The 20095-nt window shown below is 46.0% G+C and overlaps 1 protein-coding gene across 5 annotated transcripts; it reads right to left on the bottom strand.

The window, feature by feature from the left end:
* Positions 1-7012: 7012 nt before the first annotated feature.
* Positions 7013-17882, bottom strand: SPSB3 (splA/ryanodine receptor domain and SOCS box containing 3). 5 transcript variants are annotated; one of them, XM_063934994.1, is made up of 8 exons: positions 17628-17882; positions 15874-16017; positions 14188-14255; positions 13877-14046; positions 13601-13788; positions 11132-11234; positions 10910-11035; positions 7013-10410 (listed from the first exon to the last, which is right to left on the bottom strand). In XM_063934994.1, the coding sequence occupies exons 2-8, from the start codon at positions 16000-16002 to the stop codon at positions 10049-10051; spliced, it is 1146 nt and encodes a 381-aa protein (XP_063791064.1). In that variant the 5' UTR covers positions 16003-16017; positions 17628-17882; the 3' UTR covers positions 7013-10048. The 5 variants fall into 5 exon arrangements, with proteins under 5 accessions (XP_063791064.1, XP_063791063.1, XP_063791065.1 ...); XM_063934993.1 differs by lacking the exon at positions 17628-17882 and adding an exon at positions 17501-17613; XM_063934995.1 differs by lacking the exons at positions 14188-14255; positions 17628-17882 and adding an exon at positions 17501-17610 and having other exon boundaries at positions 13877-14051.
* Positions 17883-20095: the final 2213 nt, after the last annotated feature.

Genomic DNA, 20095 nt, shown 5'->3' with positions numbered 1-20095 from the left:
TGGGGAAATCTGCCTGTACCCCAAAAACTAATATAGGATAACAGTATATGTCTATTAGCGGCCATAATAAAAGCATTTGGTGTTATTAAAAATTGAGCAGAATGGCTGTTATAAGCATTTTTCTATATGTCCCATAACTTGTACCCCAATATCCTGCATTTTTTCTCCCCAAAAATTTTTAAGCTAATTAAAAACTTCTAAGAGCTTGTTTAGTGATTAAGAGGAGAGAAGAGGCGGGGTGGTGGGAGAGGTTCTGAACATAGTTCTGACATTTTTACCTTAAAAATAGGAATTTGGTACTTACCAGATAAATCCTTTTCTTTGAATCCATAGGGGGCACTGGAGTACTCTTAGGATATGGACGATGCGTTAGCAGGGATAGGCACATTTAAATATTTAAATGAGTAACCATTTCCCCCCTCATTACTCCCAAGATGCCTCAGTGTTATTTTGCTGAGCCGAACAGGAGCGAAAGAGAGGATGAACAATGGAGAATTACATATAAAACATTATGATAACAAACAACTAGAAAGTTGCAACAACAAAAGATAATCTAAACATTCAAACAAGCAGGTGGTAATGTGTTCCATAAGATAAACTGGACTTACCACAAGCCAGGTGAAACTGCTCTGGCCGGGCATCTAGTGCCCCCTATGGATTCAAAGAAAAGGATATATCTGGTAAGTACCAAAATCCTATTTTATTTTTCATCCACTAGGGGGTCACTGGAGTACTGTTGGGATGTACCAACGTTTTCTCCTTGGGCGGGATAGCTGTTTGGCACCTGTAACACTAGACGACCAAAGCTAGATGCGGATGCTGCAAAAGTATCCAACTTGTAAAAGCGCACAAACGTCTGCACTGACGACTGTGTAGCTGCACGGCAAAGTTGCATCGTGGAAACACCACGACCTGCTGCACCTGACGTTCCCGTGGAGCACGTGGAATGTGCTAAAAGTGATGCAGGCGGTTGTAGACTAGCATGAAAGTAAGCTTGACGAATGGTCAGCTTAATCCACCTAGCCGAGGTCTGTTTAGAAGCTGGCCAACCTATCTTGACTGCATTGTAGAGAACAAACCATGTATCCGTTTTACATAACGTTGATGTTCGAGCTACATAAATTCCGAAGCGCACGAACCACAGCCAAAGTAGCTGGATCCTGCTCCTTCTGAAAAAACAGGAACTACGATTAGTTGATTTATGTGAAAAAAGGATACTACCTTTGGTAGAAAGGCGGGATTCGTCCGAAGTTCCGCTCTGTCATCATGAAACGCCAGATATGGTGCTTTGCATGACAACGCACCCAATTCAGAAACACGTCTTTCCAAAGCTAAGGCTAGGAGAGAAACTGTTTTCAAAGTAAGAAACCTAAAATTTACTCGTTGTAATGGTTCAAAAATTGAAGACTAAAAAATTTAATACTAGATTCAAGTCCCATGGAGCTGTAGGTAGATAAACGGAGGTTGAACTCTAAGGACACCTTGCAGGAAAGTTTGAACTGGTGACAAGAGCCAAACGCAGCTGAAAGTAAATTGACAAAGCAGATACCTGCACCTTTAGTGCTGTTAAATGCAGTCCTTCATCTAACCCTGTCTGTAAAAATAGTTAAAAAAAACGACAGGATAACTTGAAAGAAGATGTCAGAAACTTCCGAGATTCACACCACGCAATATATGCTCGCCAAATCCTTTGATAATGAGCTGCTGTAACTGGCTTCCTAGCATGTAACATGGTTGGTATAACGGACTCTGGAATACTCTCTCATCTTAAGGGATCGGTTTCAACAGCCACCCTGTCAAACGTAGCCCTGCTAAATTGGGGTAAAGAAACTAACCCTGTTGCAGAAGGTCTGAAAGTAGCGGAAGCGGCCACGGATCGTCTGCGAGTAGACCGCAGAGATCAGAGAACCAAGCTCTCCGAGGCCAATGAGGTGCCACTAATATGACTGTCGTGGACTCTTGATCCGCTTTAGCAATCGGAAGCAGCGGAAATGGAAATAGATGCACGAAGCTGTACGGCCACGCTATTGTGAGAGCATCCATGGCATCTCGCTAAAATCAGACACACAAGTATGTGTCCAGAACTAGAGATCCATTAGATTCACCAGTGGGTAACCCCACCGCTGGACTAACATCCTGGAACACTTCTGGATGTAAAGCCCATTCTCCTGAATGAAAATCCTGACTACTGAGATAATCTGCTTCCCTGTTGTCCATTCCTGGAATGAACACTGCCGATAATCACTTGGTGATACTCTGGCCAATTCAGGATTTGAGCAACTTCTCGCATGCCCATGCGACTTCGAGTCCCTCCTTGTCTGTTGATGTATGCAACTTCTGTCACGTTGTCCGACTCTACCTGAACTGCCTTTTGCAGAGCGTTGAAAATTGCTCCGAGTTCCAGTACATTTATTCACCGTAATCTTTCTCGGTCTGGCCATAGACCCTGAAACTGACAATGTAGGACCACTGCTCCCCAACCTCTGAGACCTGCATCTGTCGTCAGAATTATCCAATGCCAGACTCTGAACCTTTTTCCCACTGTGAGGATTTCTTATTTGGAGCCACCAGAGCAGCAAAACTCTGGCCCTTGGAGACAAACGCACCATTTGATGAATCTGTATATGAGACCCAGACCACTGTGCCAGAAGATCTAGCTGAAAAGGACGTGAAAGAAATCTTCAGAACTGGGGTGATTCAAAAGACACCACCATCTTTCCTAACATTCGAATGCACAAGTGCACCAAGACTGTCCATGGTTTGAGCACTAACTGTACCAGATGATGAATACTTTGTGCTTACACCTGTGGAAGGTAAATTTGTTGACCTACAGTATCCAGAATCAGTCCCAGAAATTGAGTTCGCTGACACACGACAAGGCTTGATTTTTTTTTAAGTTGACAATCCAACCGTGCTGAACTAGGACCCTGTACGTTATTAGTAAAGTATTTTGAAGGAGTAGTTGTTGAGACAAAGCCTTGATGGGTAGGTCAACTAAAACAAAATCACCAAGTAGGCGCACAATACCAATGATGTAATAAGCGTTTGTGACCATAAAGGTATCCGGATTTAAATAATGAGGGTACAGACGAAAGGGCCACACTTGACCATTAAGTGTCCCACGGAGCACGACATCCATCACTTTCAGCCGTCCGTTACAAGTCACCGGTGAATGATCCAGCCTGTGATTCAATCATTCCACTCTAACTCTCCTTGCATTTGGAACATTGTTACCTCCTGCCCGGCCGGGCGTTGCTCAGCAAGCTGGAGGATCTGTATGGTGGTCTGATACAGGCAACTGGTGCTGCACAGAAAGAAATGGCTTTCATCTGAATATACCGCTGACGGATGTCTCACCCATGCACAGGGTGATAACAAGCGGTTTCTTAACCATTTATCCCGTACAGCAAGAGATCATTACGTCTCAGTGAGTAACATTAATCGGTTGGTTTATTTTGCTCCAAGGAAACATTATTTAAATCCGGATACCTTTATGGTCACAAACGCTTATTACATCAGTTTACAGGACTTCCTTTTCATTTAAACTGTCTGATAGGGTTAATCTCTCACATTAATTCCATATCTTACAGAGACGGGTTCTCCTGCATTTCAGTGTCCCTTTCACTTATTAATACACTTTATGTGTGAATTATAAGGTATAATACCTCAGTTATATGCTCTGTGTAGTGTTGTGTTTTTTAATCAGTTTGTCATTGGTTTTATGTTCATAAATTGTGTTTTTATCAACATCATTGGTATTGTGCGCCTACTTGGTGATTTTGTTTTAGTTGTTTTACTTTCAGGAGGCCGGCTACCTCCTTACCAAGTGGCTGCCATTATCAGTGCTATATTTGCACGACCCTGTTCAGCGCCTAAAACCTTTTTTTCGTTTGATGGGTAGGTCGTCTAAGTACGGAACTATCATCACTCCCAGGGATCTGAGATGCGCCATCATCACAGACATCACTTTTGTTAATACCAGAGGCGCTGATGAGATGCCAAACAGTAATGCCTGAAATTGATAATGGTTTTGCTGTACTGCATACCTTAAGTACCCCTGATGCGGTGGCCATATTGGAATGTGTAAGTACGCATCCTTGAGATCCAGCGAAATCATTAATTTCTTTGGTTCTAAACATGCAATCACTGATCGCAGAGTTTTAATCTTGAATCTGTAGTAAGTGACTTACTGGTTGAGCCCCTTTAGGTTCAATATCGGTCGGAGATTGGAATAAAAACCTTGACCTCATTTGTGTACTGGTACCTGAATCAAAACTACTGAATCTACGAAAGACTGAATAGCGTTCTGCAGAACTGTCTTACTGTCTCCTGCCACAGGCAGACCTATCGTGAAAAACCGCATTGGTGGTAAACAATTGAACTCAATTTTGTGTGCACATTGCGGATCCACCCATCTGTTGATGTCTGAAACCACGCCAAGTAAAATGTTTGAAGGCGTGCTCCCAAAACTGAAGATCAGAGATGGGCTGGAAGCCTGTCATGCCACTGGTTTGTCAGCTGGCTTTATTTGACGATTGTTAGTGATTTGTTGAAAACCACGTCTACTCTGAACGGTTGTTCAAGCACAGCCTCGAAAGGACTGAGGTCTAAAAGATCTGAACACTGGTCCAGCGTACTTCTTTTTTTAGGAACTGGTGTGGACAACGGTAGGATTACAGATCCACCCCCGCTCTGACTGGTCTTTAAGTGTTGATGCAGCTGGGACTGGAATGGGTAACGTCTTTGAAAGTTTTGAAACAGAAGAATCCACTGGTGGTGAATTTTCCCATTTAGTTGTCATAGCACTGTGGGTAGGGGTAGTTAGACAGAAGTCGCTTTGGCATAGAAAAGCGTTTATCTAGATTTTGCCATGCTTCCATCAACTGTTTTATTAGGAGAATTGGATAAAGGAAAACACACAGTTGCCCTTTGTCTCTTAGCAAATACAACGTCAACTTTTGACAGAGCCTCCTCTGTCTTCGTGAAATCTAGCACCTGGTGTACCACCCTGATAAGATTATCAATAGCTGGGCTGCCAGTGACCTCCCTATCTGATTCCTGGCCCAATTCACCTTCTTCGTCTTCTGCCTGAGATACAAGGTCTTGCATTAAATCGTCAGAGTGTAAAATCGAGGAAACCGGTAAATTATGAGACAAATGGTGACTACTCTTAGGATTGGACTTTTGTAAACTCTGCAAAGTTCCCAGAATATCCTGAGCCCACTCTGGTTGCTCAGTCAGCATTGACCCTAATCATACTTCGCTACCTCGTGGTCTTTCCGTGACGCCCAATCGGCCATCACACCGGCCATCAGAGCCCAAGGAGGATCAGGGCAGGGTCCTTATTTGGACCTGTCTTTGCAAGCCATACTGTGCAAGTGGAAGTTCCATTATCACAGTTATCGCAGACAAGCTGCTTTTTTGAGTTTGTGTTTTGCTTTTCCAGTCATCATGCACACAGACAGTAATACAGTGAAACAAAAGTCCTCACGACTCAGTAAAAAATGACTGGTGTGTATAAGACCGAGTGCATCGCACCCTGGTACAAACTAAGTTCTGTTAAGTTTGTGCTTCACTGAAAAACCTATTAACACCCCTGCCCCTTCCAGTGGTCATGTGTTGTAGGACTGACACCAAATACTTGCAGGAAGTCATTATAAAATGGCATCAACAGCATGTGGTTTTCTTTGTTTTTAAAACATACACCAATATATCCATAATAAAAGGTATACATTGTCACCATAGGCTTAAAGAGCCTGTTTTCCTTCCTCGACTATGAAACCAGGTTCAAATACTGCACACAGTTTAGCCTCTTAGCACACTGTCCTGTTATGGTGAGGGAGATCTCCAGTCTGGGGCAACCATTATATTTCCACCCACCACTTATTGGACCGAGTGCAGTGAGCCACGGTGCTGTCCTGCTGAGCGCAGGACACCCTGACTAGTGAGACTGGGGAGAAGGAAGCCGGGCACTAGCCAGCAGCATATACCCCTTAAGCGGCGGCAGCACTTTACATAGTGCAGTGGTGGCCCCAGCTAGGGAGACTGGGGAGAAAGAAGCCGGGCGCTGGCCGGTGGTGCAGTGATGGGATGTGAGGAGGACTGGAGATGGACACAGCCCAGCATTAACTCCCCCCATCATTACATACACCCTACACACGGCAGCCAGGGCTTCTCTGCAAGCACCAACCTGCTCCTTGCAGCCAAGGCTGAAATTAGCCAATGCCGATTTAGGTCTATGGAAGTGCTTCTCAACTAAGCGCAGACAAGCCATTTGCTGCTGCTAGCAGCACATACAGTCCCGGACCCATGCTTCTCAGTAAGCTGGGAAGGGACTGTCTCTTGAAAAATAAAAAAAAGTTTAAAAGTAAAGTCTGGAGCCGAGTCCAGAACTTACCTTCCCTGGTAGGCACAAAAAAAACAAACACACACTGAGGCATCTTGGGAGTATGGAGGGAGGAGATGGTTACTAATTTAAATATTTAAATGTGCCTATCCCTGCTAACGCCCCGTCCATGTCCCAAGAGTACTGCAGTGACCCCTAGTGAATGAAAAAGAAATAGGAATGTTCCCCAACTTTTCACCTGCTCGGGAGGTGGTTGAAAAAAAATCTGCATTAAAACTAAGGATACTTATTGGCAAAAGAAGCCTTTTTTTTTTTTTTTTTTTTTTTTTACACAAAAAAAAATCTCTTTATGGAGCCAGAGCTGTCTGTTGTCCTTCTACCGCCTCAGCACAATTTTTCAAACTGGAGGGATGGGGGCGTAAAGGGGGAGGAGCCAGCTGTGCACTTTTGGGGTTTTTTGAATACATTGTGCCTCCAGTCTCCATTCTGCACACCCAGCTGTCTAATTTCCAGTGTCCCCTAGCGGTTGACAGAGAAAAGTCAGATATCGTCCGGCATCCCACCCCTCTGGCGATTTTGGACTTGCGTCCTGCCCCATGTGTCTAAGTTGGCGACAGGACTGAAGCTCTGGCCTAACACATCTTTCAACAAACTGTAACACATTGGTTTAAATAAGAGATCTTTATCTGTACACATCTGGCCATGTTTTTGCACACATTACATTTTCCGTCTCAAAGAGATTTTTTTTTTTTTTTTTTACACCAATATAAAGAGCAATGAATGAATTACAGAAAGACAAATGTAAAATTGCAGCTATGAACTAGGCTGTTCTGTTGTCTGCTCTGTATTGTGTGTGTGGACACGGCAGTATCGCTTGTGCGTGTCAGTGTGTCACCGAGTGTCTATAAGGGAAGGAGGAGGTCGTGTGAAGGAGCGAAACGCGTTGGTGTTCCGGCAGAATTAGCCGTGTGCTTTAAAAAAATCATGTCTATAAATATGCACCTGAAAATAGCATATGTATGCCATAGGCTAAGGTATGGGCATACTACCACCCAGACACGCTTACACCCAGTCAGGCACAAGAAAAGACTATTTGTCTTAAAGGGTGAGCACGGATTCACGATTAAGCTGCCTTTAAATAAATAATAAAACAAAAATGCAGCAGCATTAATACTCATTCAGGCATCTGAATGTAAGTAGCAAAAAACCTTTCTCCCACAAAATGACATATTATATGCACGTCATTCACAAACGCTACAGGGGTGAATCCGCCATCAGACGCCAATATCTAGCGCTACGACCATTATCAGTACACTCAGGCCCAGCGAATGCAGTGGATGACAGGCCAATTATACATACACGACCTTTCCCTCCCCATTCACAAGTGTCTGAATGCAGACGTAGGTTCCACAGACGGACATTCGCCCAATTCAGCATCATCCCCTTGGTGGGGAAGCTAAGACTTAATACAACAGGAATACAAAATTAAAAGTTCTACACTCTATAAAATTCACAGACTGTTTTTTGTTGTTGTTGCTTATATAGATTACATTATAACCAATACCTGCGTTGCTGAACAGGTTTTCTGGATTGCTCACCTTGGATCCATGTATTGTCGGTACTTGGTGCATGTCGGTTTCATGCTTCCTACAGACCATGTATGTGTCCGAGCTTTACCCAACAGAGTGTAATCTCTGATAAGCAGGGCCCACCCGTACCTAGTTCTCACAGCTGTGCATATAGCCTGGAAAGCCTCAGATTTCCCCGGGGAGGAACCTTATAAAGTAACGGAAATAACATCCTTACTATAGATCGATGTATGGGCACCCAAGACTCCGTGAGACCAGCACCCTGTCAGTGTGTGCCTAGAACAGGTTTGGGCGATGAGTGCCAGGCTCAGAGATGGTACGAGAACATCAAAGCAAAGGACGTTTAGTGACAAGTCACAATAAAAGCGCCTGTATTGGCCGCCCATGACTGTAATAGCAAAGCTGGACTTTCTCTGATCACTGGAAGATCTGCTACTAATTTATGCTTAAATGATTGAGACAAATTAGAATATAAAACTCAACCCCGCTTATACAAAGTTCTTATCCTGCATTCCGCCATAGTATATTGCTTCATTCAGACACGTACAGCTACTTAAATTAAAGTACAGTAATGGCTGATAGCCGCGTGCACGTAGGGTGGAACGGATTAGGACCAATCTAATTTGTGAGAAGTAAATGAATGAGCTACTCGGCCACCGCAAACAGCACACAAACTAGGTGGAATTAGTTCCTACACAGTCAATATTTGGAGTCATTCTATTATTCACCAGCGTTGCATTTGGCTTTATGGCGTTCTCTTACAGACAGTCGTCACTACAGGGAGCCGGTCTCCGATCCCGAAGGTATTTGGTGGTAATAGTCTTATCTGCTACAGGTCTTCTCTGGGCAGAGTGGTAAACTAGAAAAGCAGAGTGATCACATGTATCAAGCGTTTGCGGGTAGGACGACTACTACTATTCGTGAACGCAACATACCAGCTGCCACCCAGTACCATGGACCAGCCGGCTGCCAGTAGGATCACTCCTACCTCCCGCAACCACACGCCCGCTGACTGCCTGTAGGATCACTCCTATCTCCCGCGACCACACGCCCGCTGACTGCCTGCAGTATCACTCCTACCTCCCGTGACCACCCGCCAGCTGGATGCCAGTACGATCACTCCCACCTTCCGTGACCACACACCCGCTGGCTGCCACTCCCACCGCACCCAGCTAGCAGTAAGATTACCCCTTGTGTGGCTCACACAGCACAAATAGAATGATCATCAGAAAACCAGTGAAAGAAAATAAATACAGTTATACAGAGCCCAGGGAGGACAATCCCACTGATGTTACTGGTGTGGGGGAAAGGATGTGTGCCTAGGTTCTGTAATCCACGCTATATTTTCTCTTTACATTTTACATATACCCCGCAGACCAGACCCCTTCAGCTCACTGCATCACCTACGAACGCTGTCTAAAGACTCCCATATAGGAAACCGATTCAGATACATTATATAACTGTTGCCTTAACCGTTCCTGAACGAGACAGCATCCAGTTGCCCCTCCACATTGATTCTCCAGCATTGATGTAGGACACAGCACTGAGAGCAGCTTTGATCACCTATATTAAGGTAGGGAGATCCCTTCTGACTTGTTAACCGATAAAGTATCAGGACACAGCGGCTGTAAGGGGGCTACATCCTATAACATCCCCTATGTTGGGCCAGTACATATGGAAGCCATTGAGTGACAAGGACTGAGTACGACCCTCAGGGCTGCCTCCATCAGCAGAAGAGGGGCCCGCCGCTGTACAGACCCTGGTACATTGCTGGTTGATAACAGACTCGGAGAATTCGGAGCACATCCAGGGCTGCATACACTATAACCGTTTGAGGGCAGCTGTTCCACATTTGCACCACCTAAGGCAGAAGGTTTGCATGACGCCAAACCAACAAGCCAGGCTGGAGCTGTCCGCCTCTAGCACCAACATCCAGGTATTACAAAGTCACAGGACGAGAAAGCAGCTCCTGTTTTCCCTTCATGAAACATTTCTTTCCTTTGGAGAAGAGACCTCATTTTATTTGTCCTGTACAAAAGTTCACAGTGGGACGTAATGCCAGGTGGGGGGGGTAAAAGGGTACACAAGGGCACCCCCTTGCCGCCATCTGCTGTTAGATCCTGCGGCAACGCTTTCGCTGGCAGTCCTCGGCCCCGGGTGGGCAGCTGCTGTCCGAGTCGCTTCCGCAGGAGGCCGTGGCCGAGGTGTCATTCTTCCGTTGCCTGGAAGGGGTAATGCCCATCTGCAAAACCCACCCCAACTTGTTACTCAGCACTTGCTTAAGACCAGGAGGGAGAGGTAGGGCTGCCAGAGAGTCCACGTGGTCGGGCAGGAGCTGCCGCAACCGGGCGCAGCACAGGTACTGAAGGGAAGTACGGCAGCAACATGACCGGATTACTTTCATGCTGCTTTTAGCGGCTGTGGAGCAGACCATGGGGAAGAGCTTCTTATTCCTCAGCTGGGTGGCTGCTACACCTAGGAGGCAAGAGAAATAAACGTTATACAGTACAAACATAGCCACCATATCCACTATGGTAAATGCGCTGCTCCATGTCACTTATACTTAGGCTTACCATACGGTCCCTTTAAACTGGGACGCACATGAATTACACAGGTTCTGTGGCTGATTAAAACCAGGGGAAATGCAGGCTTGAAGTCAGCCAGCCACAGAACCTGTGTAATTCATAATAGTCCGGTTTAAAGGGATAGAACGGTAGGCCTAATTAACTGCTGTGGAATACCGGATATGGGAGTGTTGGATTGTTCAGGTGGATCGGATTACACCAGGATTTATGGAAATGCAGTCTGTGACATCACTGCGACATCAAGGGTTGTTCCTAATAAGGGAATAGGCTACATTCTCTTGATAATGGGTTTGGTCTACAAAATGGCTGCCTCCGCTGTGAGGACACTTTCAAGGAAGTTTTCTGAAAAAACCCAAAAGCTAGAACATATACAATAAAGTAAAAGTTACCGATGCACTTCCTGTTCTTGTAGAAAGTCAGCACCCCGTGCCAGGTGTCCAGGTGCACCCCGATGATTGACCCCTGGCCGAAGCGGGAGGAGAAGCTGCTTTTGTCGCCTTTGTGCTGGAGCAATCCTGGCAGACAGGAGATAGGAGGAGACATGTGGGAACACTTACACGGATGGTATTGTGTCCTCTCCAGTTATAATGTGTGTGCGTCACTGCTCTTACCTGTGTAGGAGAGACCCCAACTCTCTGCATCTTTGCCCAACAAACTGCAGAAGGTGTGGCGGTATTTGTCCAGGTTCACATCGGATGTTCCAATGCCGACCATCTGATAAAGCAGAACACAAACAACCAATACTGAGAGGTATTATAGCAAGGTGACCTGCGCCAATGCAGAGCGTGCCATTACTCTGCATTATAATCTAACCTATACCGGCACAGGGAGGAACATTTCTCTGCCGCACTATTATAGAACCTGCCCCAACACAGGGAGGACCACCGCTCTGCCACCCTATAATATACTCTGGCCCGACACAGAGAGGACCACCGCTTTACCACCATATAATATACTCTGGCCCGACACAGGGAGGACCACCGCTCTACCGCCATCTAATATAACCTGCCCCGACACAGTGAGGGCCACTGCTCTGCCGCCCTATAATATAACCTGCCCCAACACAGTGAGGACCATCGCTCTGCCACCCTATAATATACTCTGGCCAGACACAGGGAGGACCACCGCTCTACCACCATATAATATAACCTGCCCCGACACAGGGAGGAGCACCGCTCTGCCGCCCTATAATATAACCTGACACAAGGAGGACCACTGCTCTGCCACCCTATAATATAACCTGCCCCAACACAGGGAGGACCATCGCTCTGCCACCCTATAATATAACCTGCCCCGACACAGGGAGGACCACCGCTCTGCCACCCTATAATATAACCTGCCCCAACACAGGGAGGACCATCGCTCTATCACCCTATAATATACTCTGGCCCGACACAGGGAGGACCACCGCTCTACCACCATATAATATAACCTGCCCCGACACAGGGAGGACCACCGCTCTACCGCCATCTAATATAACCTGACCCGACACAAGGAGGACCACTGCTCTGCCACCCTATAATATAACCTGCCCCAACACAGGGAGGACCACCGCTTTGTTCCCTATAATTTAAACCTGCCCCGACACAGGGAGGACCACTGCTCTGCCGCTCTATAATATAACCTGTGCCAACACTCGGAGGACCACCGCTTTGCCGTCCTATAATATAACCTGCCCAGACACAGGAAGGACCTCCGCTCAGCCGTCCTATAATATAACCTGCCCCAACACTCGGAGGACCACTACTCTGCCGCCCTATAATATCCTGTAATCAGACACAGGAAGGACCACCGCTCTGCCCCCCTATAATATAACCTGCCCCAACAAAGGGAGGACCACTGCTCTGCCCCCCTATAATATAACCTGCCCCAACAAAGGGAGGACCACTGCTCTGCCCCCCTATAATATAACCTGCCCCAACAAAGGGAGGACCACTGCTCTGCCCCCCTATAATATAACCTGCCCCAACAAAGGGAGGACCACTGCTCTGCCGCCCTATAATACAACCTGCCCCGATACCGGAAGGACCACCGTTCTGCCGCCCTATAATATAACCTGCCCCAACACAGAGAGGACCATTGCTCTACCGCCCTATAATATAACCTGCCCCAACACAGGGAGGACCACCGCTCTACCGCCCTATAATATAACCTGCCCCAACACAGGGAGGACCACCGCTCTACCACCCTATAATATAACCTGCCCCAACACAGGGAGGACCACTGCTCTGCCGCCCTATAATATAAACCTGCCCCGACACAGGGAGGACCTCCGCTCTGCCGTCCTATAATATAACCTGCCCCAACACAGGGAGGACCACTGCTCTGCCGTCCTATAATATAACCTGCCCCGACACAGGAAGGACCACCGCTCTACCGCCCTATAATATAACCTGCCCCAACACAGGGAGGACCACTGTTCTGTAGAAACAGTGTTGGAGCAAATTAGTATACACAACACACATGCACTCACCTCCTATAGCGCATATACAGATATATCAAAAACACAAATAGTATACTCTATTACATTATCGTGGCTAGCTGAGTATGTGGTACAAATATATAACATCTAAACTCCGCACCAGCTTTAGCTCAATGTTATTATCCTGTACTGAGAGGACTGCGATTGGCTCCCAGACTACCTTACCTTTCCTTGCATCATTACGGGCCCAGAGCAAAACCCAGAATCTACGTAAACTCTGGCACTGCTTGCCAGAACTAGGCTTATAAATGGTGGCCGGATGGCTACAAAATGTTATACACAAGGAAGTTGTAACAGATCCGTGCCATAATATCCCAGGTCTAATGCGCAAATCCTATTAGGAGGTAGCTGTCATTTTAACAACATACACTGAGTCCCACCTCTACATTGGTGTGGAGCTGCATTACTTTGAGCCTCCAGCAGAGGTCCTCAGTACAACCAAGCGCTGAAGTTTGAGTGTTTGCACCTCACAAACGGCTGCTATCCTTGGACTTTTGTTTAGCTTCTACTCTTGGCACCATGACATAATAGAAGGTCTATAAGACAAATAATTACTTTTTAAAGATTATTGACCTCTGCATTAAGAGAGAGGACATACCATGTCTGTGCCGTATACCGGGGAGGTCATCTTAATCTCCCAGAAGTGTTGACCCTTGGCGAGCATCTTCGTGCCGCGGATCGCGGCTGTGCCACAGCTGTACTCCATGTGGAAGCTGACTTTCCGGTTGTCGCAGCTCAGCACCGTGGCCGTGGATTTACTTCCGTCATCCCAGACCCAGTCGAAATCTGAAACGGGAAGCATTGAGGGTATAAAGTGCCGGGGCGGGAGATACAGACAGCTAGTTATACAGGAGATATCTCTCCAGTGCCTTACAGTCATCCTCCTCTCCGCACTGGCAGTTCTTTATCTGCTGGAAGGTGTGCAGGCTGGAGCAATAGGCATCGTTCTGACTGTCGCAGCTGCAATACGATTCGCCCGTCACCGGCACGGCACTGGGGATAGCGGGAGGAAAGTGCAGCATCTCCATCTCAGAATCACTGCTACTGTGCTATGGAAGAGGAGAAAGCAACAGGTCAAGCGAGATACACATGCCTGATGTCATTATAATCCACTATTTATATAGCGCCGACATATTCTGCGGGTTTGTGTAATAACGAGCCGTATAACAAGAGGGATCCGCTGACCTGTGATGTGCAGCAGCTATATACTGCATGTGGCTGGGATGTACAGGACTCGTATATTGCTGGTGTCTCTGTGGACAGTATACACAGCATGACACGGATCAATGGATCTCTACGTCGGTCTATTTTCTCGGTTATATGTGAAAACAGGAGGTGAGAGTTCTACAATCAATAGGCGGTTGTGCTCTCACCTACTGCGCAGAGTATACATGCAATCATGCCGACGGTCATTGAGCAGCAAATGTTAAAGTGGTATTCCACCTTCAGAGACCTTTGTCGGACAGATTTGGTTTTTTTTGGTCCCCCGTGGATATGAGACCCAGGAGAAAATGGAATAGGTCCGGGATATTGTCCAAGAATGGCCGTACTTTAGAACCAGGTTGGTTTTACCTTGTACGTGATTGGCACATAGAAAATACAGCCATTCTCGAACAAAGGGCGTCATTCAGGTTGGATAAGCAAAACGCGATCCTGACGCAAAAATTACAAAGAGGGTGCGGGCGCATGCGCAGGGCCCGTCCTGCGCTTACATTTTCTGCGGCCACTCCGCAGGGCCCGTCCTGCGCTTACATTTTCTGCGGCCACTCCGCAGTAAATGCGAATGCCTCTGCCTGTGAATCAGGCAGAGGTGTTCGCGGGGCGGGAGGGGGGCAGCAACACTCCGTTTCCTAGACGGAGACCGAGCGTTGCGGGGGAGGGGCACAACGAAAACGAGGACGACGGCAGTCGAACGGGGGCATGGAGAGGGTGTGATCGGGGCGGCTGCGTGACGTAATACACAGCCGTGAGATCACAAAGGTGGCATCGACCACAATTTTGCGTGGTCTCAGGGGGAGCCGGCAGCCCCGAGCATGCGTTCAAAAGGATTGCAAATTCTGCTACTTAACAGAATGTGCAATCCTTACCGAATCGGGTCCTGAATTATGTTAAGACCATGTGGTCGACCACTATTGGGTGATACTGACATGGCCAACGACAAATAGGCGACATATGAAAAAAAGGTCGACACAGGACAGGTCGACATGGATTTTTGAACTGTTTTTGGTGTCATTTTTACCGTAACATGACCAGGAACCCCAATTAGCGCACCGTGTTCGCTCGCCATGCTGCGGGCAAGGTGCCTTCCTCCGCTACCGCTGCGCCATGCACAGGTTACTATTCACAATCGTAGTCCACATGGATGGTACAGTATGAAAAAGTTCTAAATTATTTTTTTTTTGCCAAAAACCATGTTGACCTTTTCATGTGTCGACCTGTCCTGTGTCGACCATTTTCATGTGTCAACAACTTGACCATGTCAATGTCGACCTAGTGACTGTCGACCTGCCAAACGGATACCCTGGGGCACTGGGTAGAGAGCAGGCCTCTCTATGTACTATGAACCGCTGCATATTTCCAGGCTGAAGGGTAGAATGCACACAGCTAAGTATTTTGACCTGCTTGAGATTCCATCAAGGTGGGGCAAGAGCTTTAATGAAGGGGAAGGGGGGGTATTATTTGGCATTTCAACAGAGCCACAGTGCAATACCAGGTTAACACCAAACAGTATATTGTACCTGTATGGTTCAGATCTGAACAGTACAATTTTGGGGCATTAGTGGCGCTTTAAAATAAAAAAGTAAAAATACAATCAAGATAGAGATTGACCTTTAACCAGCAGATACAACGCAATGAAGAGTGCAGGTATACCTGTCCATCAGAGTCATACCCCCAGGTGTCGTCTCCTGTCTGGAGAGGCGGTGCCCGGGCATCCTGGTCTCTACGTACCCCGCTCAGCACAAATCGCCAGGCACGGCTGTTACGCGGGCGACGTGCCATGTTGCTCAACCGAAGCTAGAAAATCCAAAGAAGAACATGACAAGACGATACAGACTAGTGTAGGCTTTGCTGCATCTATCCTTGCCTGACTGAGCACTTCACGCTAAGCTGGGATCCTTATGATCTGCAAAAGTTTTTAGAATCCTTGGCTGCAAAGACAGAGTCTCTTCCGTAGCTGCGTTCAGGCTAATAGTACCGCAACCTCGCAATACTTCTATTTCCAAGCAATTCCCCTATTGACCGTTGAATATCAGTCTTTGGAAAAAATCAGGAGCATTGCTGTAAAGCTGAAACACTGCATAGCTATGGGCTACAAGCCATAACAGAAGAGACGTACATTGGGGAACGTTTCTAAAGACAGTTTTACAAAAGAGATTGGGGCTCAGACTGTTCTTATTGTCCTGGAACGGTTTGGAAGATGACAGCAAACATAATTCATTGCTACAGCTGACAGCAAAGCTTGCACACAGTAATACAGCGGTCATAAAGGCCCCTCATTCTGTAAAGCGCACGCTTCCAGGTCACTCTACAGGCAAAGCTCTCTGTCTACTTTTACATCAACAATGTACAACATGACAGTCACAAGGGTGGGCTCCCGGGGCGGGTACGGGTGTATCATGTGCATGTGACATAAGGCATTGGTTATAGTGAAACATTTTATTCACAATTTGTGGCTGCAGCTTAGAGGTCAGAAGCTAAAAGTACAGATTTTCAGATTGGCCACAGCTTGAACCCTAATATCTGATAGGGGGGGGGGGGGCACTAAACAGCTGATCCCAAAGCCACCTAGTGGCCTACCAGCAAGCTGCAGCTGACAATCTCAACATTCACTCTCCCCTCCAACAACAAAACCAGGCCATACTATACAGATCATTCTATGTGTACTAGAGTACAGCCGTGATGGGCTGAAAAGCAAAGCAGAGGCTGGGGGCAGGGACAGTTCTATACAACCCCAGAGTACGTGGCTTACAGTTTAAGAGGCACCCCGCATAAAGGCTGGTAATCATATGGGCACTGCCCACAATGCTGTTCTATACATCATCCATGTCATGCAATAATAAGTCCTGTGCAAGGAGAATAGAAGCCACAGGTCCTAAAGTCAGTCTCCTATCCTTGGGGGCAGTCACTATAATATATATTTATTATATATATGTTTTAGCCTAAAACAGAGTGCTGGCACTTGCAGTTCCACAGAGACTGAGACACTACAGGTATACTGTAGACATCACACAGCACATGTGACATACACCCCAAGCCTGGTAGGGCATGCTGGGACTCATAGTACCACATTAGTCAGAGGGAGCCACAGGTTGCCCAGCTGTAGTGTCACATAACACAGGGGCTGGGGGAGAACTTATGCCAGGGATAGGACAATGGCTCTTGCTCTCCTTATTAGGCAGTAATGACATGGATGCTGTATAGGACAGGCTGAGGGGCAGTGCCCAGGCCAGTATCAGCCGTTATGGGGGCACTATAGAGAGTTGCTGGGCTATAGCACCGGCCGCAGCTGCTGTGATCGGATCATGGCCTATCCCCTTGTCTCTGCCTCATCTTCCACCCTTCCTGCTCTCCTCAGGCCAGGCCTGTCCGCACGGCCGCTGTCCCCCGCTAACCCCGGCACCTACCTCTCTGGCCGGACTCTCCGACGTCACTAATAACCCCTGAGATCCCCCTGCCCTCGGCAGCCTGCATCCCTGCCCCTCGACACGGTTGGACGAAAGAGTACTACGATCAGTTCCACGCTGCCTCGTTATTGGTTGGAGGAGCTGTCCGTCAGCATAGTAGGGCGGGGCCAGCGGGCAGTCGCTACCGCTGATTGGAGGGATCCGGCAATTCCTTTTACAGCAAAGGGCACGCCCAACGGTCGCGTTTACAGTATTGCAGTCACATGACTGCTGGCTGCCGGCCTCTGATTGGACCAAACACCCCGCCTCCTGGAAGGTCTCTTTCCTGTAGTGACAAATGCGGCCAGCCAATAGTGGAGAACGGCGCTCTGTATTCGTCGCTGATTGGGGCGCCTTGTGACAATCTCTTCACACGCGGAAGTGACTGTTCAGTATGGACACAGCAGCCGTTTAGGAGAAAAAGAAGAGGGGATTCTGTATTGTCGACGCACAGAAAAATTTATTAATTCTAAAAAATAGCCTTTATTAGATATGTATTAAAATATGAATATGATTAATTCATTCCCAACTACAGTGAAACATAGAATTAAAATCACAGACAAACAGGTAAGTGAATCTAAACAAAAGATTGAAAATGTGTAAATAAAGATTTTAAAAAGCGTGTCCACGTGTGTTTGCAAGTATGTCTTAGTATTCGGGGGTTACTATATTGGTACAGACACCATCAATGTTTCTACATCCATCCAATGTTATTCGGCCACTGTCAACATCAACAGTGTCGGTACATACATATAATGTCGACCACTATTTGAATCTAAGATGTCTGTGTCTATTGTTTTGAATTCCAAACACTTTGGGATCGTATATAAGGTGAAACTTCAAGTTCCTCACTTTTGTTATTTATGGTGACTATAGGTCATCTGTGGATATACTCACAGATCTGATCCTCTTAGAATCTATTTCTGATATATTGAGAGCCTCTCACATTGGCTGTCAATATTATTGGGGTATCTATGCATGAAAACATACAGCTTCAGAGAGTATATTATTCCCTGCTTATATAAAGAACAACTGTCTTATACAGTGATGTTATTTGTATATATGGTGTCCACCTGTGTTACACAGATTTCAAAGATACTGCTTGTGTTAGGGGTGTTGCAGCCCCAATTGTACTAGTTAGAGAACAACTGTCTTATACAGTGATGTTATTTGTATATATGATGTCCACCCGTGTTACACAGATTTCAAGGATACTGCTTGTGTTAGGGGTATTGCAGCCCCAATTGTACTTCCAAAGCAGACCGTTTATCAATACGGTTTATTCCTTATACATCAAATATTAGCCATGGTGTCCAACTATATTACACATATTTCACAGATACTGCTTATATTAGGGGTATTGCAGTCCCAATTATACTTCCAAAACAGACCGTTTATCAGTACGGTTTATTCCTTATGCTTCAGATATTAGCCATACCATTTAGCTGATGATGTTATTATACTGTATAATAGTTTTAGTTTTTAAATTTTAAACAAGCTGATTCTCATGCATAGTACTCTCAATTAACAATAAGGGATAGGTCTTATTTACTTATATAAGTAAAGGGGTGATCAGAAATTATCAAAAATTATCAGAGAATATAGTGACCCATATATATATTCATTAGATCCACATTTATTAAACTCAGAATGATGTGTGTTTTGTTACAGATATTTAATGGTGTTTATCATTGGATAGAGTTTTGGTTTTACACTGTGCCCCAAATTCTAAGGTGTCTATCGTTGTTGGTAGTTATAGCATCACAATATATTTAATATATATTAATGAAATTTGTGAGCTATTCATGCACTGCTTTTAGCAGTAGTCACTTCGGACTGTTGAGTCTGTCTATTAGTGTGACAGAATTTTGCTACAATGTATGCACTTAAAGTATCTTATTCAGAGCATGCAGCTGCTATGCTCCTGAATGTTGCCAATTGTTGCAGTGTGATACTATTGTAACATAGGCTACTTTATCAGTACTTGCTTCAAAATGGCTGTTAAAATCTGTACTATTGCAGCTACACTATTGTTCATATAGATTATAGTAGTGTAAACGCTTGGTATTCACAATGCTTTTACAGCTACATACATTCTATCCTATAGGCTCTGACTGTCTTAATCGTGGCAGTCTATGTAAGCAGGTCTGGATATGACATGCAGGTATGAGCATGTGTCACTGTACTTAATACAGATAGCTGCAATCTATTGTGCCTGATTTTCTTTATTCATTAAACTGCCAGCTGACGTCTCATGTCAATTTATATAATTGCATCATAGCTTTCTGACTGTCTTTAATCGTGGCAGTCTATGTAAGCAAGTCTGGATGTGACATACATATATAACTGTGTTTGATACAGATGGCTACAGTCTATTGAGCCTATTTTTTCTTATCAATAAACTACCAGCTAACGTCTCTAATCAATTA

This window comes from Pseudophryne corroboree, chromosome 7 (genome assembly GCF_028390025.1).
Source record: "Pseudophryne corroboree isolate aPseCor3 chromosome 7, aPseCor3.hap2, whole genome shotgun sequence".
Taxonomy (NCBI): Eukaryota; Metazoa; Chordata; class Amphibia; order Anura; family Myobatrachidae; genus Pseudophryne; species Pseudophryne corroboree.
Note: the sequence above shows the minus strand (reverse complement) of the source record. Positions and strands in the feature narration are given on the sequence as shown.